This window comes from Schistocerca nitens, chromosome 4 (genome assembly GCF_023898315.1).
Source record: "Schistocerca nitens isolate TAMUIC-IGC-003100 chromosome 4, iqSchNite1.1, whole genome shotgun sequence".
NCBI classification, from domain to species: Eukaryota; Metazoa; Arthropoda; class Insecta; order Orthoptera; family Acrididae; genus Schistocerca; species Schistocerca nitens.
The window spans coordinates 552973331-553000096 of record NC_064617.1 but is presented as its reverse complement, the minus strand read 5'-3'; the positions used below and the strand labels follow the sequence as shown (position 1 = coordinate 553000096).

Below are 26766 nucleotides of genomic sequence, written 5' to 3'. Positions count from 1 at the left end.
GAGTGAACCTTTACCTTCCCTCTTCTGATTTTCTAGCTTCCTTACCAAATTCATACTTCTGACGCTCCACGCCCCGACCCTTAGAATGTTATTCTTTCTTGGGTTATTCAGTCTTTTTCTCATCGTCTCCTCTCATTTGGCAGGACCCTGCCGGAGATCCGACTGGGGGCTAGTTCGAAATCTTTTGCCAATAGGAGGGACCATCAACACAAATTTTCAACTGCAGGCCACATATTCTGCGGATACACATTATGTGTCTTTAATGACCTCAGAAGTTGAGTCCCATATTGCTCAGAGCCATATGAGCCAACCATATGAACTTCGACCATTATTGTTGATGATTTTTACTCAGAATTTAAGCAACGCCGAGGTTCGAACCAGGCCGACGATCTTTAACAGGCCTAATCTCTCTTTCATCATTGAAAATTCGTTTACTGGTCTCCTGTACAATTTTTAAGTGACAAAAAAATATCATTTTACGCCCCATCACGCAAAGATCCGTGTACGCATCTATATTTGACTCAAGCTGAAAGCTGAGTGATCTACTGATCTATTGATAAAGTATCTTAATACAAACGAAGCTAATCTGCGTACCATGCTATAATAAATTTTCGAAAAACGTTTTACTTTATGCATTAAAAATTGGAAAACCACAGGTTTAGGACTTCCATGATTTTTCATCATGCAGTTGTTCTGAAGTGATTACCACCAACTGGATGTCACATAGACGACTTGCATGTCCACATCCAGTTATCCAACAGGGGAAAGGAGAGCTACTGTGTAAAGTGGAATCAGTGCCACGTTTCGTTTCTGGTGACTGTCCACATCATTGACAGGTGAACAAGTGAGCAAGTCGGGATTCGATCCAACAAGCTCTTCGTTTCCACCCACATGCTCTACTTCTAGACCACCACATCAGGTGTAAATCTGATTATGCTTGCTGCACTCTCGACTCACAGCTGCTCTCTCGAGTTGTGGCGGACTGTTCGCCAGTGGCAATGGCGTCGTTCTCAGAAAATAACTTGAATTCATCATAATTCACACAATTTTTACGAAATATTTATGAATTATATGCAAAAGCTGTTTTCTTCAATCTGTTTACCTGTCAGTGAAAAGCGAATATAAATCCCTACAGCAGCTCCTGAGAGTAGCCTACACAGGCAGACGGACCCGAAAAGGACCTTCAAGTTACATTCTTAGAGATTCTACATATTACTAGACGTAATTCTATGAACGTATCATACACATCTTTAGATATAGTCGTACACAGATACTCTGTGTTCTTTTATTTTTAACTTATTGTGTAAATAGCAGTAGTTCCGTTGAATGCTAGGTTTGCACGAGTGGGTAGAAGTATAATTCATATTTTTGGGAGTTTTTCTCAAAATTTGTACTGCATTTATCTAAATACAGATTCTATAAGACAAAATCCCGGAAACGAAAAGAAAAATCCATCGCTGTGCATTAAGAGAATGAAACACACTTCTCATCAAATTTTTCGTACAGAAATTAGCCACCATTTGTGTTACCAACTACAGTCAAAAAGTAAAGGGCGTTTGATGATACGAGTATCTAAATGTTGACAGATCAGTTTAAATATAAAGGAACGTAGCGCAATCTATTAATTTTTTACGAAGGCGCAAAAATTATTGTTTGGATTCAGTGGTCGACTGACTGTAGACTAAACAATGTTTTCGGAATCAGTAGCTGTCACTAGTTGGGAGGTGGGTGCTGAATTTTATTTAGTGCCCTGAAGGGTCTACAGCTACTCCACTTCATCGAGAACTATACCTAGTTATAGGCCTATACTAAAGAATGAAGCATAGTTAGACAATTGCGTGGGGACTTGGTAAAACTGGGCGTACATATCTGAAGGACGAAGAGCGAGGTCGAAGACCCAGTATACAGATTAAAAAATCGTCATTTCTGTTGATCTGTGGAGCGTGGGTCAACAATTTCAGCTAACGTGTAATGCGAAATTCTCACCAAACTGTACATACAAATTCAACGGAGCGGAAAAGAGGTCAGGGGTACTACTCCATGATAGCAAACGTCCACATACCGTAACCAGAACCACGATTTTCCAGTGGGAAATTTTGAAAAACGCTCCTTACAGTCCTGACTTTGCCAACAGCGACAATATCCATTTCTTGTATTTGAAAAAATGACATTATGGACAACAGCTTAAGGATGACGAGCAACTGAAGGATATATTTAGAACAACTGCTTCAATTTCCAGGAGAAAAATTTGTTTGTGTGGGGTGACGAAACTTTTGCAACGTGCTTAGAAGTGAACATTGGTTACACCGATAACGAGAGGCCCGATTCTTGTGGGAAATTAAACTCTCTTAAAAGTTTTTTTTTCTAAGTGACATATTTTTATATTACCGCAAGACCGTTATGCCTAGTTTTAAAAACCATGTAGTTAATAATGTATTAAGGATCAAACAAACTGTGAGAACAGAAAATTTGTAAACGTCATGGTTATGGAGTCACACTTATCGCAAAACTCGTGAAAGTTAATGCATTATTGGTAGCTTCTAACAAAGATAGTAAAACTGAAAAGTAAATGTGGTGACTATGTATGTAAAATGTAAAAGAATAAGATGCAAATGTTGTAACACTTCTAAATATTACCAGCACAAAACCTAGACGAAATCAATATTTTATGCAAAGGCTGAAAGAGAAAACCAAGTGCAGTTTAGACTCCTATAAGTGGTGTTACAACAATTCAATTCTATTTTCCGTATAACTGAATGGGAAAACAACTAAAAATTCAATAACAGTCACTGCCTGTAAAATCTGGCAATGTTATATTTAACCTGTAAATGTTTAGTGCTAGAGACTGTTATAATATTAAGCAAACAACATTTTCAGTTTAGGTGTACAATATTATATAAACGAGGAGTGAAATAAATGACAGATATGTGTTCATTTTATATAATATAAACGTATTGGAAAATCCAAATAGAATGGACAGAAACACCATCTACCATGCTACTTCATCTAGATATGCACTTAGTACGTTGTGAGTTTGAAACAGCTAAAAGCTTTCAGCAGCAGGAATCTGATATATAGCCGACTCAGGAAGAAAGTGTTGAAACATCATACAAAAGTGCTAAGGGACTGACACAAAAATGAAAATTTATTGTACGGTGCGCAGGATAAAATACTAGAATCAGAGTTCGTTTTCAATCCTGTTGCAGGCTTCCTGAGCACAGGTGACGAGGTTGTTCCTGGAAATGCGGGCCTCAAGGACCAGCAGCTGGGGCTCTCTTGGGTGCAGCGGAACATCGCCAGCTTCGGCGGGGATCCACAGCTTGTGACGCTCTTCGGTCAGAGCGCTGGAGGGGTCTCTGTTTCACTGCATCTCATGTCGCCTGGGTCTGCAGGTTAGTAATTACTTCCAGAGATCAGTTTGACTCACTAACAGTGTGTGTATATATAGGGGACACTCAAATGAAAATGAGACAAATGGGAAAAAAGTAAGTAAACCGTTTATTATTTCAAAGGCAATCGCAACAACTGTTAATATATTTATTCCATTGTGAGAAAAGTTGGTCAGTGCTTAATCGGAAGATGTTTACGGTTGCCTTTGGAACCGTAATGGAGCGGCCCCACATGTTGTCAGTGTTGTCAGGGGTACGCTGCAGAAGTTTCGCTGGGAAGCTCTTAAACATCCTGCATAGAAACCTGATCTCTCGTCATGCGATTTCTATACCTTGAGAGGTCTGAAGGAGGACATTCGTGGCTGTCGATTTTCCTTGGGCAACGGAAACATGTTTCCGTGAAGGTACTGAATTTCCTGTTTCACAGCAGGATAAAGTTATTAAGAGCTATGGCGATTACTTTTGGAATAATATCAATGTACTTACCCTTTTCCAAAATTGGTTCAAATGGCTCTGAGCACTATGGGACTCAACTGCTGTGGTCATAAGTCCCCTAGAACTTAGAACTACTTAAACCTAACTAACCTAAGGACAGCACACAACACCCAGCCATCACGAGGCAGAGAAAATCCCTGACCCCGCCGGGAATCGAACCCGGGAACCCGGGCGTGGGAAGCGAGAATGCTACCGCACGACCACGAGATGCGGGCTTACCCTTTTCCATCTGCATCGATTTCATTTGCCACTCCCTTATATTACCGCTACATTTCTGTGTTAATTGTTCTCCTATCTCAAATTTTTATTTAGATATATCCACTGTTACCTTCAGAAAACATCAGTTTAATTAATGAAATGAGGAAAGAACAAAAGACACTAGCAGATCCAATGAGAAAACCGACTTAGTACAACTGAACGTAGCAAGACAGCCACTAGTCGAATATGTCAAAATCTGGCTTCTAGATATAGTACCGCTGAACATAACAAGACGCCAACTAGCCGAAGATGTGAAAATCTAGCTTCTAGAAATGTGTAATGCCTTAATTTAGAGAGACAGGAAACGTGGCTAAAGTGGACTACAGTGATATCGAATCTATTGGATAGCAAATGTTAGGATTTTGTAACTGACTGTCATCACTTGCTTCGCTCAAACGTCTACGTATTTCTGCAATAGGTCTCTAAAAGATGGTAAAAGTGGCTGTATGCACGCTAATTAAATTCTACTTAACTCTTGCTGGACAGGGCAGCACTAGACTAGAAATGTGGCAACACAGTGAGAAACAATCGATAACATTTATTAGTAGTAATGGTACAAGACTGTGCTTAGCGTTGGTAACAGTTTGATCCATGGCACTCTATTTCCTCTGCTAATACAATGAAATCTAAATAAGTCTATGATATTGCCACTATGTCTGAATGTACTATGCAGGCACACCGCAGATGGTGACTGATGGGTGAGAACCGTAGTTCTGTGAACTCACGGAACTATGTTTCGTGGCGTAATTGCCGAGGCTGCTACACTATAGGATCCAGGCGAACTGCAGGAACTGAGAGTGTCCCCTCGACCCGTCAAGTTTTCTATCTGCTGGTGGAAGAATCTGGATCCGCGCCAGCTCTACAGTCGAGATGGGGTAAGAGGATGGGTAACGCTTATTTCATGAGACTTCCTGCAAAAGTAGCGTCATTCTGACGTCACAGCCAATATCGACAACAGCAGGAACTGCTACCGACTTCGTTAGCCTTCGATGAGGGCCTCTCTCACATGGGTAACATCTCGCACATGTCGGTAGCGGTAGAAATATACCACCCGATCTGCCACTGATTTGCAGGAACTCTTGTGACATGAGTGTTACCCGCGAAATACTTGTGACAAGGAAGAATATGAATGTTATTTATTTCTCTCGCAGCAATTTAAGCTGTCCTCTTAGTTACCAGGCTACACACTCGGAAAGCGCTACATATTCGGAATTAAAGAGCCAAATATTTGTGAGTAGGAGGAATATGAATTTCATTGCTTCACGTTTCAGTTGCATCAATTGAAACTATACTCATGCATTCCTGCCTAACCACATACTCGGTAATCGTCACATATTCAGGAAAAAGAGCCAAATATTTGTGAGAAGGAAGAATATAAATTTTATTGCTGCTCGTTTCAGTAGGAGCAATAAAAGTTGTTCTAATAGGTTTCTGCCTAACGACACACTCGGAGATCCGATATTATGACACACAGTGAAACATTCCTACTGTCTGTTACTCGCAGCGTCTCTGGCGTCGCGTTTCATGTCCCTCTCGCTCACACGGTCAGTGTCCACTCACTCTTAGCTTTGTATGGTGCGAGAGACAAAGGCCGCACTGTATTGCTCGACAGAGATACTCGGTAACGTCTGTTGTCGGGCTTGCGCTGCTATACTATTAAAGAAGTCTAGGCAAAGGTCGCCAGCCTCTGAGTCGCGAGACAGGGTTTGAAATTATCACTGCTCCTAAACTGTAGCAAATACCTTCCAGCAGTCTTGCCATTTTCAGAAATGCTTAAATATCCGCCTACTGTATTGGAAAATGACACCCAATAATTTAAACTCTGGCTGATCTCCTACAAAACAAACCAGAATAACTGTTCGAAATCGAAAAGGGAAAAAATACACGAAAACGCCTCACTTCTCATTTACACTGGAAGAAACAGAATTTATTACCTTCAACAATTACAGCTGGCTAAGTCTGCCTCCTTCATTGTACACAACCTCTGGTTACATACTGGCCCTACACAATGGCATCCCCGCCCCCTCCCCTCCAATCAAATACGTGAACGCTCACTAAACTACAGTATTCGCGTAAAATACCGACAGATTAAGTAGAATTCCACGCCTCCACACGGGAACGCAACAGCGAAGTGTCGCAGAGCTTTCTGTACTGAGAGAAACAATTGTATTTATCACTGTGGATTACTCACTCGTGACTTGGTACATACAACACTCCAGAGACGACATCTGCGCTACACAGAACTCACAATTCGCATCCAATACCCGCGAGGCTGATCTTCGACCTCGCGAACTCTAGCAAGTACATAGAGATGCGCCGATGGTTTAAAAAGGTTCAGTAAAAGTTCTTCAAAACAAAAGGTTTGTTTAAAACTGTCCAGTATCCAAATAAAAATGTGGAGCTGGGTAGGCTGGGGAAACTACGAATATAATATTTGTTTGAGATCACCAGCAGGTCTCATTTTTTCGATTTTTCTAGTACTACTGTACAACTTCGGTCTCACACCACTTACAGATATGCTGATAAAACCGCAGATGGGGGAGGGAGAGATGGCAGCAGAACAGTGCTCTGCTCTACAGAGCTTAAAAGAACCAAAATGGAATAAAAGTTTTTTTAAAGAAATGCACTATATGTAAGTGTATGTTAGAAACAAACCCTGCACTGTATTGCACTACAGCATCATTTGATTAGAGGGCCCTGCATTGAAGAAAAATAACGGGGACAGGGAAGGTGGGTTGATCCTTTAAGGTACATAAAGAATTTATGGAGCTACTTGAATTGGGTTGGTTTGATTGTCGGGATAGGGGGAACGTGAGTCGATGTTTGCTAGTGAAAAAAATGGAGATTCCAGAAACAGATAGCTAAAATGGAAGCCAGGCCAAGTTCAATCGAAGTGAAGGTGAGGGAGCGAACGGAACCGAGCGGAGCCCCTAAATCGAAAGGGATAAGGGCAGTGGGTTATATTTGATAGGACGGGCAGATGCCACAGTGGATGTACGTATGACAGCACACCAGGAGTTGTGGTTATGAGAGGGACAATGGGTTGCTGGAGTTGAATTTGCAATAAGTGTGGGATCTACGAAGGTGTTCAGTGACGGCAAGGAAGTGGGGAAATGAAATGAGTCGGTGAAGGATTCTTGTAGGTTGGAACTTAACAGGGACTATGGAAAGCTGACTATCTAGGAGAGTGGAGAATACTATTTTATTTTCAAAACCTGAACGTAAAAGGATTTGAATCGCATTGGTTGGATGCCTGTGAGCAGTTACTTGAGTGTAAAGATGCAACTCTCTTCATTAATTAGGGGGGGGGGGGCAGCATGCCAATGGGTATGTAACGTTTACGAATGCCGCAGATGCCACAAATCCGGATATTTCACCATCTCTTTGAAAGGGAAGTCAAGGATAGGCCTGTTACTCTGCTGTCGTAGGTACGCACTGTAATTATCCAATTCATCACTAAATTGTGGTGGGCTGGGAACTAGAGAGGTTAGCAACGAATAAATAAAACAGAGCTGCAATAGGCTTTCAAATTAATTGTGAGGCGCATTGTCCTCTAATAAACAACCTTTACACCAGCAAGGGATTGATAGCTACATTAAGTCTGGCAGCTATTGTTTAAAACGAGATCACACGACAGACAGCGGTATCAAGCAAACATCGTACCTTATGCACCTTTTCATGATGCTTCCATCAGTCATGTTAAAATATAATTCTTCTCACGAATCACGTACTCACTACGAAGGAACACTTCACTCACGTTAACCATTTCTAAACTCCAGAAATTCGCCCCAAACACTTTGTATTTTAAAATAGTTACAACACGGAAAAATAATATGTGTTGGAACTAAAAACACTACCATCACGCGACCAGTCGGGCATCTGAGTGGTTAAACTTTGAATAAACAACACCAGAAATCCCAAAAGCGACAAGATGTACGCTGAAGTCACTTACGCCATCATGCTGAGACAGCAGTGAGAACGCGGTCCTACTGTCGATCTAATAATCGGCACAACTGGAAATGATGCTTGTACTTACGTGCAAAGTTACTTCCTACTCGTACACGATACTGCGTATGACATTTACAAAAAATCCTGTCGCTACTCAGATGCTGTTTCGGACATTCCGAGCCGTGTCCGAGAAGCGACACTACTCCGAAAGTATTGAATCCTCCCTAGTCGTCGAATATGGGGTGTCTAGGAAACCTTTCTCGGACCGCTAGACAACAATTCGAGCAAATCGTATTAATGAGCTTTTATTACTTTGAGAAGTACATAGATGTCTCGCAAGCAAAGGGCGACATGTAAATTAAGAAATCTCTTCAGTATATACAATTCCTAATACAAGTGAAGTAATACAGTTCTATTAAGGTCGCTAGTCGTGAAGCTTCTGTAGAGTTGAACCACGGCCAGTCGGCGCGGCGCTTATGTCCTCTTCGCATAGAGCCCACTGCTGTCGCATTGTCGTCTTGGAGAGGGGTCGGTCAGCGTGCAATTGGCTGACGTCTTCTTCGTAGCCCTCTCTGCTCTCTCGTTTCTGACTGGCGCGCCGGCGCTTGACTTTACGCCAGAACACTTTGTGTTAAATCGGAGATGAACGTTTTTGTGGTGTGTTAATTTATGTGTCCTGCTCTACGGCAGCTCACTAACAGCTTCCAAAGCGCCTTTGTTTTTCGAGAATGTCAACACACCACCTGGTGCCCTCTCAGCTGAGCATATGCTTCCGCACTCGTGAGTTGCAGTAGATGTACCTGCTTTTAAAAATGAATGAAGACATACGAACTGAAACAGAGGTATCTGACCCATTAGGTATTGTCCTCTAATGCCTTCTTTAGAGTACAATTGAAATAAATAATTGTTAACCTAAGGCTTAAGAACTCCTGGGAGTATTTTATGTCTTTCTACGAAATCTTCATCTATAACGTAGCAGACCAACACCGGGATTCGAAAACGGCTTAGCAGTTCCGATCGCCTTCAAGCCACCGGAAAGGTTTATACACGCGAAGATTCTCCTAAAACAATAGCGACGTTTTGTGTGTTCCCGCGCAAACGCCTCACTCAAGTAACTTCCGGCTACTTCACTCTCGCGCCTTTCCTCTCCTATCAACTCACTGCCTACCATACACAGCGTTCAGTTGCAAATCGTTGCCTTTAACTTTAGGTGAAGCCTTTAGTCATCACTGTTATTACTAAATGTAAGTAAAAAGAAAAGTAGAGGAAGATACATTTGTACATTACTACGTAACGTAGTTGCTACGTACGATTGGAGAATGGTGCAAGGATGTGATCCCTTTCTTCGGTCGTTTAATAGTTTTAGTCTGTCGTGAGATTTCTGTTGGATGGCTGGTAGGTGAGATTTTCGCGTTAACTTACTATAAAGGGTTTGCCCGAAATACTTTAGGGCGTCTGTTAATTCGATCCGGAACCGCGCGACTGCTACGGTCGCAGGTTCGAATCCTGCCTCGGGCATGGATGTGTGTGATGTCCTTAGGTTAGTTAGGTTTAAGTAGTTCTAAGTTCTAGGGGACTGATGACCACAGATGTTAAGTCCCATAGTGCTCAGAGCCATTTGAACCATTTTTTTTGTTAATTCGAGAAGATCGTCATAAAAGATGAGATAAAAGCCATAAAGGCTGATGCTGCAAATAGTTCATCCCAAATTTAGTGCTTAGGCTTTCAGAACGATTAATCTTGAGCCACTAGTTTCCTTGGGACGTAAACTGGTTGATGTGAATCTGGAGGGAGCGCTGATATGTCTATGGGGTATGGTAAGAGTTAGCAAGGCCGTGTCTTCACATATTGGAGGAGGTGGTACAGGTGTGTCAGCAGTGTAAAGGGTTTGAAGATGAATTCAGCTTATGCAACACACCTTAGTAGTTTTGTTTTCACCCAGACATTCTTCAGCAGTTTTTGTGCTATCTTCAGTGGTTTTATTTGTTTATTTTTCTTCTCCAAGATTGTTGTTACATGTTATCTTCAAACAAACTTTTGGTAAAAAAATATTTACATTCGTAAAATGAGCGATTATTGTCGAACATTTTACGCTGGTTAGCATACAGTGCGGAGTTGAGACAGATATCACCGTGTTGAAGCATTCTATGTTTATTTACGCTATGTCTAAAGATTCTAGTTCGTTTACATACCTCGCATGAAGCTCTGGATGTTTATGCTAGTAGCTCTAGGTTTACTGGGCAATCTATAGATTGTCATCTGCAAACAGTAAGACGTTATTTTATTTTCCTGTCTATTATGCATTTTCGACCGAGAATCACTATGTATTGTGTTAATTAGCGCGTTACTTACAGTTTTTGATGTCTGGGTGAAACCAAAACTACAAAGGTGTCTTGCATTAGGGGGAATTCCTCTCCAATTTTCTTAGCAAGCACAGAAATAAAAAGAGCTGCAATATTCACAACATGTGTAGTGTAAAGGGTACACAGGAGTGGAGAAGGACAGAGCGTTTGGGCACACTAGCAGTAGTACAGAAGGTACGGTAATTGGTAATGTTGAAAGTGACAAAAAATGGGCTGTTACACAGAAAAGATCGAATTTGGTAGATGTAGTTATCTGCAGGTGCGTATTTCTGGAGTTTGAATAGGAGACTAGAATGGATACACAATCAAATGCATTTTCTTGGTCGAGGGATACAAAATGGCTAATTATCAGTTATGAAAACAATGAGATAGTAGATAGGTTTGATACGGGAGTTGGTTATCACAAGAGAAATTGGGACGTTAACCACACTGGTTTAGAGGCAGCGGTAAGGGCTAGTTTCTATGTTTATGGATGCGTTGAGAGAAGATGAATTCAGAGATTGCTATACATGGGTGCCAGGCAGATGTGGTGGTAGGAGGAGGTCTCACTAGGTTTATTGCGTTTTAGGAAAAGTTGTTTTTTGGAGATTATCCATGTTTCAGGATCATAACCTGTAGAGGATGGTGCCGTAAAGTGTTGCAAGGGTTGCTAGGAAGGACAGAGTACATTGTGTTTGATGTCCAGGTAATGAAGTTGTGATCCGTTGTAGTGTTACCTATCTTGTGAAGTACTTGTTTAATGTCGTTTGCGGTGATTGGTGTGTCCAGTACTGTATGTATAAGTATGTAGAATCAAACACCTTTCAGCCGCCTAGTTTCCGAACTTATTTTATTTGACTGCCAGTTTCGGCGATTTACTACACCATCTTCAGACCCCTGACCGACATGAAGGAAGATTCCACTTCGGTTCTGGTCAAAACAAGGGCCAGCAATACAGGTATTAGTAGATTTCTGTTTGCTATAGCGATCACTTCAACCATCATCTGCAGGCATCTGGTCGGCAGATGATAATTGAAGCACACGAGGATGCCACAGCGTGGACCTATAGTATCACAGAACATACCAGCACGAAGGTGTACATAAGCACGCATCTGGGCACACCATGCGTTGAAGGCAGTCTCCTGAATTCGCTTGGAGTGTTTCCGATGCCAAACCCCATAACGAGCTTCAAAAACGTATACAAGCCTAAACAGAACTGCATTTCAAGGCTAACAGTTGCAACGAGAGGGCATACAAATTTAGAAAAACCGTTGGTATCGGTTCGCATCCAAGAAATGGTACTCTGCTGGGAGGAAAACTATTTAATTTGATGCTAGACGAATGCCTAAATACGAGGATAGACATTGCGGAACTAGTTTAGTAACATTATTGTTATATGAGAATGTTCGCAAGTTTCAGGCTGTTTTATCTGTGTATTCAGTGTATCTTCTTGAAGACTGTTTCCGTTGCAGGTCTGTTCTCGCGGCTGGTGGACCAGAGCGGCACCTTCGTAGCTGGCATGTCCGTGGTACGGAATCCCCGGTATCACGCCTTCAGATTGGGCTCCGTACTCGGCTACGAAGCTGAAAACGCACAGGAGCTGGTGCAGTTCTTACGCTCTGTAAATGCCACTGACCTCCTAGTGGATACGTCGCTCTTAATGACAGATGAGGTGAGTACTGAGCTTCACTTGAACCACACGATCTTCGAATTGAAATATTTATTGTCTTATACCGAAGTTTGTTTTGGACTGGTTTTCTTATCGCAAAACTAAACTGGTAAATTGAAGAGTTAATACCATGCTTCGATATCTACTTTTAAAAGGATACTGCCGATTACCTTCTACAATCCCAGCTTCTGCTGCGCTTACAATGACATCATCGACTGGACGCTATAACTTAATCGTTCCTTGTTCATTTTTTAATATCCATTCTGAAAGAAGAATAGACCACAAATAAAAGTAAATGTTACATTCAGATACGCTCACTTGTTCCGCTAAAACAGTGGTAATAGGATACTACGTTCAATTTAAGACAGGATTGCATGTGATACACTAGTTACTAATAGTAATGAGCATGTTGTTGTTATTGTGCTCTTCAATCCAGAGACTGGTTTCATGCAGACTTTTCTTCTCCAAGTAACTACTGTAACCTAAATCCTTGTGAATTTGCTTAATGGATCCATCACTTGGTCTTCAGTCCAGAGACTAGAGCTTTAAAGCATTCTTTCATTTTTGTTCATAATTTTACTAAATCATAGTCACATGCATAGCTGTAAATCATTAGCTAAATATTTGAATAATCATTATGAATAATCACACATACATAGTGGAAAGTTATTATTTTAAATACTGGTAATAAAATAAAGATGTTTTAAAATCAATGACTCAATACGTACATTATGTGATCAAAATGGCTGAAAATGACTTACAAGTTCGTGGCGCCCTCCATCGGTAATGCTGGAATTCAGTATGATGTTGGTCAATCAGGTGCTGGAAGGTTTCTTGGGGAATGGCAGCCCATTCTTCAAGGATTGTTGCACTGAGGAGAGGTACAGACGTCGGTCGGTAGGGCTTGGAACGGCGTTACAAAACATCCCAAAGGTGTTCTATAGGATTCAGGTCTGGACTGTGCAGCCAGTCCATTACAGGGATGTAATTGTCGGGTAACCAATCCGCCAGAGGTCGTGCATTACGAACAGGTGCTCGATCGTGTTGAAAGATGCAGTCGCCAACACCGAATTGCTCTTCAGCAGTGGGAAGCAAGAAGGTACTTAAAACATCAATATAGGCCGTTTCTGTGATAGTGCTGTGATAGTGCCACGCAAAACAACAAGGGGTGCAAGCCCCATCCATGAAAAACACGACCACACTGTAACACAGCCGCCTGTTGGCAGTACACACACTGGCAGATGATGTTCACCGGGCATTCGCCATACCCACACCCTGCCATCTGATTGCCACATTGTGTACTGTGATTCGTCACTCCACACAACGTTTTTCCACTGTCCAATCGTCCAATGTTTACACTCCTTAAACCAAGCGAGACGTCGTTTGGCATTTACCGGCGTGATGTGTGGCTTATGAGCAGTCGCTCGATCATGAAATCCAAGTTTTGTCACCTCACGCCTAACTGTCATAGTACTTACAGTGGATCCTTATGCAATTTGGAATTCCTGCCTTTTACATATTACGATCTTATTCAACTGTCGGCGGTGTCTGTCAGTCAACAGACGAGGTCGGCCTGCACGCTTTTGTGCTGTGCGTGTCCCTTCACGTTACCACTTCACTATCACATCGGGAACAGTAGACCTAGGGATGTTTACGAGTGTGAAAATCAAGCGTACAGACGTATGACACAAGTGACACCCACGTTCAAAGTTCGTCAGTTCCGCGGAGTGCTCCATTCTGCCCTCTCACGATGTCTAATGACCACTGAGTTCGCTAATATGGAGTACCTGGCAGTAGGTGGCAGCACAATGCACCTAACAAGAAGAACGTATGTTTTTGGGGGTATTCGTATACTTTTGATCACATAGTGTAACTTGCAAATTTCTTAACCAATAAACTTTCTACCCAGTAAAATAAAATGACAGCACTATACAGGCCTTCAAGTTTCCACCTAATATATTGCAGTCGCACAGTTAGATTGTCTTCCGAGAATGATCTCCACCTTTCAAGGACGGTTACAAAATTAATTTGTTTTAAATTACAGTTTAAATCTGCATCGTTCATTTTGCAGTTAGCCACTTGACCGAGTAAAGTTCGTTAAAGAATGGTGCTCTCTGACAGAAAGGTGTGGTAATTATTGAAGCATGACATTTTAAAACATAACGGGATGGACTCAAGTACATTCAGAATAACATAGCGAATGACAGAATGCCATTTCTTTTTCCTAATAATCTTTATTATTATTTCATTCCTCTTTTGTGGGCAGCAGAAGTGTTGCTGCTCCTAATCCATACATGTTTGTCTATGTACAATGACTCAAAAAATACGTTTAAAGGTGAACTTGAAATGTAAATTTAATTAAAATGAATATTAATGGTGTGGTGTTGTTGATGTAGTTGCTGATCTTCATTACTTTGACATGTTTATGTTGTAGCTGCTAATGATTTTCTGAGGCTCGTCGATCAGCTTACAGTTGATAGTTTTGAAAGAACACGACTGTAAAGCTAGAGATCGGAATGAAACCTGGATAGGGAGCTGTTTTACGAATGAGATTTATACTTCTTTAGGGTTGATATGAAAGGAAAGGGTCTCACTGTGGACTGAGTTCACTAGGATGAAGTCTGCTGATTGGAGCAATGGGGAAGTAGAAATAAACATATATATATCTTGCAGTGAAAAAATGAAATGTAGTGGTTTGGAGGTACACGACGAAGGAATGTAGGTGAAGTTGGAGACTAGTTTTCATTCTTTGAGGATATGGAAGTACGAGAAGGGGAGACAGGATGATATGCAGAGCAATGTTGTCTTCAACGGTGGACATCATGTGTAAGAGTTAATTTGGATGAAGAAGTGTATTAAAGGCGACCGAATACGTTTACTTCACCTTTAGTGGGAGCAGGTTTTGCATACATTTAAAGGAATAGGGTAGGTATCATACGTTAGAGGTAATACATAGAAGTAACTACCTTTTCAAAGAGGACACTTAGGTCGGAAGAGTGTTCACTGCATTCGGTCAGACCTTCATTGTGGGTAAGCCGTTTATAGTCACACCGAGCATGGGACTGGGAGTGGTAAAACAAGCGAAGGCGTTGTAAGTGTCGTAAGCAACGAGGCGATCGTTTGTGCTTGTGAACGATCCTTAAAGCTACCTAACTACCACAGGATAGGCGTAAATGACGTGTCGCTGGCGGCAACGGTGCAGAGTTCAGAAGTACTGGCGTTCTGTGGGAACAACGAATTTACTGCAGGTACTCGTTACATGTCATTGAAGCATCGGACGCGGGTACGAAACACTAACTTTACAAATTTAAACGAACACAATGAGATATCAGTAACGCATAAATTAAGTTCGGGGCCTGCGGGAAACAATGTCATTCTTGTGCTTTTAGTGTATTGTTTATAAGAAATTATATTTTCAAAACACAATTTCAGAACAAGGTTTTATGATAAATGACTTCTCACTGTAATTTTTATCAGAAGTTCTCAAAAATCGACACCTAAAATTTTAAAAATTAAACAATTACGTGTACCATGTAGGCCCTACTCCATGTGCTGACGATGAGGACATCGATCATGTCTTGTTCGACTGTAAAGATCAACGTGATCCTACAAATACCCTTGTCACATTACGATTGCACCTAAAAATGAACCACTCCCTACTGATTTCATAGTTGTCTTATCATTGGAGAAATCGTGCGAGGTACACATTCGTAACTAACTCGCCTTCTGCTGTTAACGTAATGCTTCTTCTGAAACCAGTAGATGATCTAAATGATTTAGTTGTTTAAAAAGGAAGTACAGTCAAATAGTTTACAAGTAGTCAACTACGTATAATATTGTAGCTTACTGTTAGTTACCAATACGACAGCAGCTGGTTTTAATAGAATTTACTTATATGTCAATAAAAGTAATGAAATAAAGAACTATACCCACACTGTGGTATCTAAAGTAGATGTACAACTTATGAAGAAACGGAATCGATGTCTTACCAGTTTTAACTGAACTTATGAGGAAATACAGTTTATCAAGGTGGGAAAGTAAAGTAAAATGAAAATTTCATGCGATGAAACAAGAGTTCACTTTGCAGCGGTGTGTACCCTATATCAATTTCTGGGGAACAAACTATGTACTAGATCGTCTCTCGAATAAGCAAGAACAGCATGGGCAATAAAACAACGGCAGCATTGGTAAAATTTATGATAGCATGTAATTTGTCTGTTATACTAAGCAAGACAACTTTCCACTAAAGAACATAGATTCAACAGGTACCGAAGTTTGTAAGTTTAGTTACTGGGCTGATTTTCTTTTGTTTCCAGCAAAATCTCTACTTCTCATACATCGTATGGGCACCTAACACCGAACCAGACATCGAGGATGCATTCATATCAGAATCTCCTATTCGTGCTGTGAATGAAGGTCGCTTTAACCAGGTGCCCATCATGACTGGCGTGACCTCCGCTGAGACAGGTAAGTGGTCGCAAACAAACTTCACCTTTTCTGCTTTATACAGTGAAAACCTCAGGCAGATTCTAGTGATAGTCTGAATGTCACCAAATTGCAAATACCTCTTAAAGGTTCTACGGAATAACTTTGGTATTAAAATAAGAAGTTTCCTAACAATTTGTTCATAGTTTTTTTTAATAAAGCAACTGCAGGACAACAAAATGTGAAAAACGTAAGTAATTCGCATAGAGGAAGGCCCTCTAAAATGTAATTTAGGAACGTGCTAGAATTGAGCGCTCTATTGTTTACAATGTGCAACAAGGTGTGAGTCTGCGTGGGTTTAATAATTCACTATTTTGGGAAATATCTGTGGTATATAAGGTATGTTAATTATTTTATGATTTTGCTGTTTGTTGTAATCACCTTTTTCTTTTAGGTGCTGATATTGTAAATAAGTCAGACCTTGTAACTAACCTCAATAAAACATTTGAAAAAGTAGTGGGACCTTGTCTACATTTGCCGACGATAGAAGAGCAGACTGAAGCAGCAGAGAGGCTTAGGAATTTCTATTTTGGAAACGAAATTATCTCTGCCGATTATCCGGAACCTTTGGTGCACGTAAGTAAGACTACTGTTGAGCTAATTTTTCAGTGTACATGCTACGCAGTAAGAATTATATATTCATTATAATTTTATCAACCGAAACAATGCATTTCCTTAACCAGAAGGAGCAATAGTAGTATTAGAAAGGTGTCGTCTGATTTAGGCAATCGTTGTGATTTGGTCTGTGTTCGGTTCTCTATCAAACACATTAGATATGCTTGTAAGTTACACCAGTATTTAGAGCAAAGTATAAGTTGAACCTCAATTTCAGCTACTTGGACCAACGAGAAGAAATTTGTATTTCTTCGACGAAAGGATATGTGGTTAACTATGAACTTTGAACGTGGTAGAAATTGGCAGGTTCACGTTTCTAGAGTACAAAATGGATGGCCTGTTGAAAAATAGGTGTAACATTCTGAACACTTTAAAATTTAGATCAGAGTACGAAACAGCTGCACATTCTATGTCTGAGAACTCTATTGTCTCTTTACCGGAATCGTAATAAAAAGTAGTAGCGTTAAGTCTTTTTGACGACAGGCAGCATGACTTCCAGTTCTATTTGATCTATACACAGGTTCTCTTTCATGTTTATACCGCATGAACATTTTTAAATTCTTATTAATGCAGTAGTGCAGATCGTATGACCTCATACCGAACGATTTTAGCCCACTGCTAATCTAATGAAAAAGTATTGAATCTAATCTGGGAGAAACTTCACTAAATGAAGAAACAGATTTTTAGAAGCTATTTTGGGACTTCAATTTAGTGATCGAGGGTGTTCATGTTTGGTTTAGTGGGGTGGTTTTAGGGGTTTAGCGGAGAGGGGGGGGGGGAGGGTGAGTAACTACGCAGACGTTGTACATGGATGGACTGCAGAAAACAAGTTGAAAAGGATGTAAGGATTAGTTACTACGCAGATTTGTAGAAACCGGAAATGGACAGCGAGCGATTAATAGATTACAAAAGATACGAAAATAAAATTTATAAGTACAGGAATACTTCTAACCACAAAACCAAACTGATTACGTTACCTAGTAGCGGGGATACAAGTGCAATCTCACAGCAGTACCCCAAAAATTCTGAAGGGATGTCATCTACACCAGGTACTCTTTATTTAACTAGGTCCTTCAGTAAATCTGTAATTTTTTTAAATAATATCGCATGATCCTTCTAATCTTCATCCACTTCCTCCTTCCATTCCATTATTTTCATCTGAGGTTTCTGTGCATACATTCCTCTCCCGTTTCCGCCTGTCCTTCTTTGTTTAGTACTGGCTTGTGATACGACCTCTCGTTGTTCATCTATTTAGTTTTTCTGTAATCTTTTCCACATTCATGCATGTTTTGTTTTCATCCTGTAGCTAATCCCGTTTTGTCATTTTGTACTTTCTATCAATCTCATATACCTTACGTCTGTATCCTCACTATCCTGCTATATTTGCCGCATATTTTATTTGCCCTTTCGTGAATTAAATTTCACATTTCTTGTGTTTCCGAAGAATTTCTGCTAAGCCCAGTGTTTTAGTTTAGTTTTTCCTTTGCTGCCTTCACTATTTGGTTCGAAAGCTCGCAATTTTTCTTTTTTGTGTTCCAGTCCAGTATATCTGTCAGTCGGTTGTTAATATACTCTTCGGGTACTAGGCACTTCAGTCTGGAACCGCGCGACTGCTACGGTCGCAGGTTCGAATCCTGCCTCGGGCATGGTTGTATGTGATGTCCTTAGGTTAGTTAGGTTTAACTAGTTCTAAGTTCTAGGGGACTAATGACCTCAGATGTTAAGTCCCATAGTGCTCAGAGCCATGAGCCATCTTCGGGCACTGCGCAGTCTAGGATTGTTTCAACTTATCCATTTCCCATCTCCTTAATTTTCTACCTTATAATAACTGCAGCATCAGTATACAACAAAGCGTTTATGACCAGAGTCCATTTCTGCTAGTCGAAATGCTTTCCAGTATCAATTTCGAAATATTAACCATTTTATAATATATGTGAAACCTTTCAGTTTGCACAATCTTCATCTAATGCAAACTATTTCTTTCATGGTTTTTAAATACATTATTTTGCAAATGGTGAGGCTGTGGTCCTTGCAGGCACTTTCGCATATCATTTATTTTCCCAGTCATGTTTTCTTTTAATTTTCCTTCTCTTGTTCTACCCACTATCGAATGCTGTTCTTCCATCTCAACAAAATTTTTGTCTCCCTTAACACATAGCATAATCTTTTTGTCACTACACATTTTTCCAGCGTGTTCATCGTCTGTGGAGTTTTCAAGTATTGCGGACTTTTTTTATTACTGTGGGTACTGTATTTGTCTCTATCTTGACCATCAAAATCCGTTCACAGAAATCTTATGTTGATATGTTTGTACTCACTCGACAAGAAGTCCTGTTATTCAGCCAACATATCTCACTAATATATTGAATACCTAACATTAATCTCTCTATTTCTCTTTTTAAGTCCTCTAACTTACCACTATGGTTAATGGGATGAATTTCTTTTCATTTAGACGACATTCCCTTGAATAGTTGGCGCCTGCACATTCGAATGGGGGACTACTTCCCTACGCAATTTTTTGCCCGAGATGGTGCAATTATCATTTCGCCCTGCGGTAGACGTGCATCTCCTCGGAGAATACAGAGCCCGTGCTTTTCCTTGCTTCCTACCTTGTGACAAGGCTATGTTAAATGATGTTACAAGGTCAGAGAAGTCAATCAACCAGACTATTGCCGGTATAGGGCTGCTTCTATTCAGTAACCACGTGTAGATCTGGGTTCTCTGTGGATACCAATCCGACTTGGTTACAACAGTGGTCGCCCGCAGAAATTTGTCTTGGGGGGGGGGGGGGGGGGGACAAGACTCTAGGATCACAGTCTGTGGTGTAAAGGAATTGCTTATTTTTGGACTAAATTCTATAGATGATATTAAAAACTTATCAAATCCCACAGAAATCATCTTTATGCACGCAGTTCATAAGTAAAAGAGGGAGAGGGGGCGGCGAGTCCCTGCTCTTGTCCTTCTTGTGAACGCTTATGGTTGCATAAGGAGTTCAGCTGTCTATTGTTGAAGTACACACATCAATGCCCATAATTCTTCAGAGAGAACACTTGGTTTAAATGTCCTGTCCACAATTTGATCGTTAGAGAAGGCACAGTATTTGGAGGGGATATAGAGTGATGTTAGCAATATTAATGATAATAATAATAGTAATAGTGGTATAACTAGTAGTTGTAGTGGTAGTAGTCGTAATCACCATCAATATCATCAGATTTATTTCAAATAAACAGGCCATTAGGCCGTCGCCGAGGACAAAAATATACATATACATTAACATAAAATATAACGAAATGATCAACATATCCGGTCCACGACTCATGACTGAACAGAACTGCAAGATCAAAAAAAATGAGTATGTATGTTTGCCCATTTACTTTGGTCTCGGGCGTCTGGATGTGCTTCTTCCAAGATCACTAACGTTTTGTCCTTCCACCTCGTTCGCGGCGACCTCTCAGACGTCCACCATTTGGCTGCTGCACTCATACTTTCTAAAGGAGAGTACCCTCTGCTCGGAGAACATATCCTGTCGACCGTAGTCTTCTTCTTCCAATCACTCTCCCAATATCAGCTTTCTTAAACAGCCGATACAGATCTTCATTGTGCCTTGTTCCCCATCTTCCATTATCTGTATTGTATAGTGGCTCATAAATTTTCCTTAAAATCTTCCTCAGTAAAACTCGGATGCGCTCTTAGATAGCCAGTGTAATTACCTAAGGGGAAATCATAGCAGTATCAGTAATAATAATGACATATTTATAGTAATAAAATGATAACAATGGTACTATTAGTAATTGAATCACTGGTTTTAGGCTCGTTTCCGTCATTTATTGGAGTTTTTCTAGTTTCTTTTCTCGTTCTCGTTCATCATATTGTTTTTAATATTCAGGCAGCATTCAGGTATGCGCTGATGTAACTAGTTCAATGATTTCATTGTTCACAAGGACGCTTCCTGTAAGCTGTTGTTTTGAAAAGTGTTGTTTCGGAATTATATGTAAACGTTTTTATGTTAAATATATTGGAGCATAACGTGATTAACTTGCTGGCTCCCGATTTTCATAATTTTATTCTCCATGGAAAGTTGATAATGAGCAAACAGTTCTGTCGTAAAATTTTTGTTACATATTATATAATATTCTGTATCTGTATAAACTGACGGAAAAAAGCTGTAACACCAAGCAATAATTAATATAGAGTAATGAAATTTGGAGAATATATTTGTCTACGTAGCTTATTTAGGTGATTAACATTGCAATATCAGGGTTAATGTACGCACGAGATATGCCACTGAAAACATGGAATGCTAGTACATTAATAACCCGTGTAAACGCCAGAATGTTGAATGAAAATATGCAGACGTGCGTGCATTGTGTGTTACAGGTGCCAGATGTCGGTTTGTGAGATGTTCTATACCTGTTCCACTTGGTCGGTCAAACAGGTTGTGGATGACGCTGATGTTGCCATTCGAAGATGTCTCATGTGTGCTCGACTGGAGAAAGATCTGGTGATCGAGAAGGTCAAGGCTACATGTCGACACTCTGTAGAGCATTTTGGGTTACAATAGCGTTATGTGGGCAAGTGATAACCTGCTGGAAAATATTCCCTGGAATGCTGTTCATGAATGGCAGAAAACGTTTAGTCGGGGTGCGTGGCACAACCAAGAGAGTACTTCTGCAGTAATACGAAATCGCTCACCAGGCCATAGCTCCAAGTGTAGGTTCAGTGTGTCCAGCTAGCAGACAGACTGGTTGCAGGCCCTCAGCTGGCCTCCTTCTTAACAACAAACAGCCCTCACTGATAGAACCCGCTTTCACCCGAAAAACACACCAGACATCTATCCTACCCTCCAATGAGCTCTCGCTTCACACAATTGAAGATTCAAATGGTGGTGGTTTGAGGTCAGTGGAAAGCGCTCTGTAGGACGTCTGGCTCGGAGCTGTCGTTGAAGTAACCGATGTGTAACAGTTGGTTGTGGACTATGGTGCCAACTGCTGCTCAGTTTGCAGCTGCAGATGCAATACGATGCACCAGAGCCATGCGACGTACACGATGGTCTTCCCTCTTGGCGCCGGCCGCTGGTGGCCGAGCGGTTCTGGCGCTACAGTCTGGAACCGCGCGACCGCTACGGTCGCAGGTTCGAATCCTGCCTCGGGCATGGATGTGTGTGTTGTCCTTAGGTTAGTTAGGTTTAAGTAGTTCTAAGTTCTAGGGGACTTATGACCTCAGCAGTTGAGTCCCATAGTTCTCAGAGCCATTTGAACCCTCTTGGTAGTACCAAGCGGCCTTCCAAGTCGAGATCTTCTTGCGATCGTACATTCCCGTGACCATGCTGCCAACAATCATGTACAATGGCTACATTTCTGCTAAATCTTTCTGCAGTATCACAGAACGAACATCCAGCCTCTTATAGCCCTTTTACACGACCACGTTCAAACTCAGAGAGCTGCTGATAATGGCGTCCTTGTCGTCTTAAATGCATTCTTGGCAAACTTCAACTCACCACGTCCAATTTCAAAAGGGAGTAAAGATCACGACCGTTCAGCGTGTATTTAAAACAAACCTGATTTGCATCCTCACAGTGGCACTAAATCTGAAGAGACATATTTCAGATGTAGATGTACCAAATTTCGTTTATGTCGCACAACTACTTCTTGGTGTTGCAATTTTTTTTCTACAGTGTATTTTGAACTGCATCGTTAAAATGTCCTTAAAGGTGACGTCGTGTGAATACATGATTTGTGTTGGTTATAAAATTACCGGTTTTGTATAATACGATATTGCACTGCCTGTGTTATTCCTAATTGCGACACCGTGCAAGCCAGTTTCCAGTAAAACGTCTCCCCTGTAGGGGAATATGCATGATGGATGTGCGAGTACAAGCTATAGACGTGGTTGACGACATATGGAAGTCTGGATCTGACCGTGAGTTGTGCTCGGAATGCCAAATGGTAAGGTGACCGATCGCGATAAGCGGGAAATCCAGGTTCGAGTCCTGATCTGGCACAAGTTTTCATTGTCGTCATTCCATTATACAACTGCAGATTGTCCATACTCGCGACTTCGAGTGCATTTAATGTAGTTTTGTATAATTCCGATACCGCTAGTTTAACATCATAGTTTTACTGTGTTGCCATTCTTTGTCTTCTACTGCATAGTCCCACTGATTTTCTTACAGTAATAGTGGGGCTGTGCGCCCGTCATCATACTCTAGACACCAAACCGTCAAGAGTGTCATCTACATTTATACGCTGCGAGCTACGTTATGATGTGTTTGGCGGCGGGTACTGTTGCGGAACATCCTGTTCCCGCGCCAGTCGCGGATGGAGGATGGAAACGACTGTCCGTAAGGTACCGTCCGAGCTCGAACCTCTGCAATTACCTTAATGGTTTTTTGGCGATGCATGGTGCACAACGTCGCTCTTGTAAAGTCGTCCATCGCAGTAGGACGACTATCTAGATGACGCTTTTACGCTCAATTAATGCCGTGACGCCAGCCAGAGTGGCCGAGTGCTTCTAAGCGCTACAGTCTGGAACCGCGCGAACGCTACGGTCCTGCCTCGGGCAAGGACGTGTGTGATGTCCTTAGGTTAGTTAGGTTTAAGTAGTTCTAAGTTCTAGGGGACTGATGACCTCAGATGTTAAGTCCCATAGTTCTCAGAGCCATTTGAACCATTTTTAATGCCGTGACGGAACGCGCCGTTTTTATTTAGATCTTTCCTAATTCTTCCAATAATCATTTCTGGTAAGGATCCCAGATTGAGAGGAAATAGATAACAGTCGAACAACCGTTCTATAAACTACTTCTTGCAAATGGACTGTACTTCCTAAGGAATCTCTCATCGAATCATAGTCTGACATTTGACATTACTATTAGCTTTATGTGCTCGTTACACTTAAAATTATTCTGTGCATTTTCGATGGATTGGAATATTTCCAGTGACTGTTCAGCAACCGTGTAGTTAAACAAGAATTGATCTTTCGGCGTATTTTTACGCAATACGTTAAATTTATTTTGAATGGGTGACAATTTCCGATTCATGCACCAAGCGTCGACCCTTTTACATGTATTTAAGCTTTCGCTATAAGTTCGTAGCGTTGGGTATTGTCTATATACAATAGCCTAAGCAGCGAACTGTTTAACGGAGGTTCCGACGTAACCATTGGGTAATTTGTATACGTAGTGAACAGTAATGATCCCGTAACATCCCTTGGGGCATGCTCTAGTTACTGATACGTCTTAAGGTTTCCCTGTGTTAAGAATTTTGTGCTGTGTTATGTTCGCAAGAATGACGAAGACAGTCCGGTGATCCATACACTTGTATTTTGTTCACTAGGCGACAGAGTATTGGAGGCCTTCTACAAATCGATGAACACGGCATCCCCTTGGGCACCGGTATTGACTACTTTCAGGGTTACATAGACGTCTTCATTGTATGACAGTCTGCACAAATATGTGGATCTTAATCAACGATGACGGAGTAGATTATGAAAATCATAAACTATGTCTTCGTCAATTTTCCGGGAAAATCACGAAGATTAACATTTTTAGCGCTGACAAGATTCGAATGAACAACCACCACAAAGTCTTCGCAGCACTGTCGTACTCAGGGTCAAATGATAATTCAACAATACGCAACTTAAACCGTGGCATATATTTCAATATACATAAGTAATAAATTTCTTATTGTTGCAGCTTGACGTAGATTTAAATTTCTTCAACCCCACCGATGCGCTGGTCAGAAGGATAACTGAAGTAACTAACGTGTCAGTCTACTACTACGAGTTCGACTATCATTCAGATGACACCTTCGTGAATGAATTTGGTAAGTGAAAAGAGACACATTTTAAGATAAATACTCTGGGAGTTGAGAATGTTCTACGGTATTGATAAAATTCTGAATTCCTTGCATACTTATTCTTCAAAGTGGTTTGCAGAGCACAGATGTAGATGTGGACGTAGAATTAGAAGTGATTTATTTTTCGTAAGAACGAACCTACTGTTAATTTTAATATTTCTGAAACTTTGAATAAAGCTATAGTTTCCTTCAGACGATTTCACTACTCCTACACCTTCAATAAAATCTCGGTATAAGAATGAAGTCCCCCACTAGATGAATACTACCTAAACAAATACAGTGCGGAGACCATTGCCAATCACTAGCAGGGGCCAATCTCAACAAAATAGTAATGTGGCAAACTGCAGAATGGGTACCAACACCTCTGATTCAGTTACTCTAGTGTACACTAATTGTGGGTAGAGCATCACTTTTCTGGAATGTTAAAGTTCTAATCTTCCTAATAAATCATTGACACCGTCAGTCAACACAGCAAAGCAGCTGACGATCAGAATGCATTTTAGACATTTCAAAGACGCCTCGGGATCCAAAAACGTGGGATTACCTTTGGTTCGCTGCCATGGCGTGTGGCTAGGTGGCGCTCTGGGGCTGGGAGGTAAACTGAGCAACGGTTTGAGCTGGCGTAGTGACAGTGAGGTGAAGGCACCGAGTTCTGCAAGACCGTTTACGAGGGAGGGTGCACTACTGGGCGTGCTGCGCGCCGGTGTCAGCCCCGCAGGCTGTGGGGGCTGGCTGCATTCTGCAGTGGCCACGTCCTGCTGACCATGCCGTGTTTTGTTGCATGTTGGCTGACACGCAGAACAGCTTTTTGGCGCCTTTCATTCGTTCATCACAGCCATATATGCGGAGAACAAAGGCGACGTTCTGGAAGAGAGGGTATTGCTGTTCTGAACTCTGGATCCAAGCACTCCGTATGCATTTGTATTGCCAGTATAAGAATTGGCTTTAGCTTGTATTTTAAATGACTGCCTTCACCTGCTTTGGCTCCTTCTATACTTAATGTGACATTGTTTAAGTTTGAATGCGAGCGATTTGTTTTAAATTCACGTATTTATTTCTATAGACATTTGGTGGAAATATTGGTGTATTCTGGTATTTCCCAAACGATGTGCTAAGCTTAAATTATGGTTACATCACTGGGAAATTATTCTGCTGGGTGTAAATTATGATATATCATGTAATAAGATTGCTATGCATTAATGTGGCAGTACGAGAGGAAGAGAAACAAAAATATTCTTTAATACTCCGTGGCGTAGTGCGCTTGGATGACTGTTCTTTAGTCTACAATAAATCGAAGTCATTGGGCGATGCTGAAAGAAATTTGTATATACATCTATATTTATCATAGAGAATCGCTAATTCATGTGCGAAAAGAATTTCATTGACACTAAGGTCAATAAAACTTCGTTCATTTCAAAAAGGTACATGTTATTTCCTAAAAAGTATACTCAAGTGTGATCCATTAATGAATACCAGCTCAATAACAATATCGACGTGAGCATTCAGTTCTAATTAAATAATTTGATGCTTTCTTCGGAAAAGAAGTCATTTCACGGATCATTTTTCTGCCACCAATGTTTCTAAGAACTGAAGGCAAATCTGATTGCTATGCAACAGAACCCCGACGAATATTTCTCAGAAACTTTGATTAACACTTTCAGCTTCAATACAGCATCTGCAGCAGCTGGAGCAGATCACCATAACAACGGAAG

At 41.0% G+C, this 26766-nt stretch overlaps 1 protein-coding gene across 1 annotated transcript in view; it reads left to right on the top strand.

Moving 5' to 3' along the window:
* Positions 1-26766, top strand: part of LOC126251824 (acetylcholinesterase-like) — a 78243-nt gene that overhangs the window by 37183 nt on the left and 14294 nt on the right. Inside the window, exons 4-8 of the mRNA XM_049952486.1 lie at positions 3207-3392; positions 11905-12104; positions 16418-16568; positions 16981-17162; positions 24892-25021. Coding sequence (XP_049808443.1) covers positions 3207-3392; positions 11905-12104; positions 16418-16568; positions 16981-17162; positions 24892-25021 — 849 coding nt within the window. The remainder of the gene's footprint in view (positions 1-3206; positions 3393-11904; positions 12105-16417; positions 16569-16980; positions 17163-24891; positions 25022-26766) is intronic.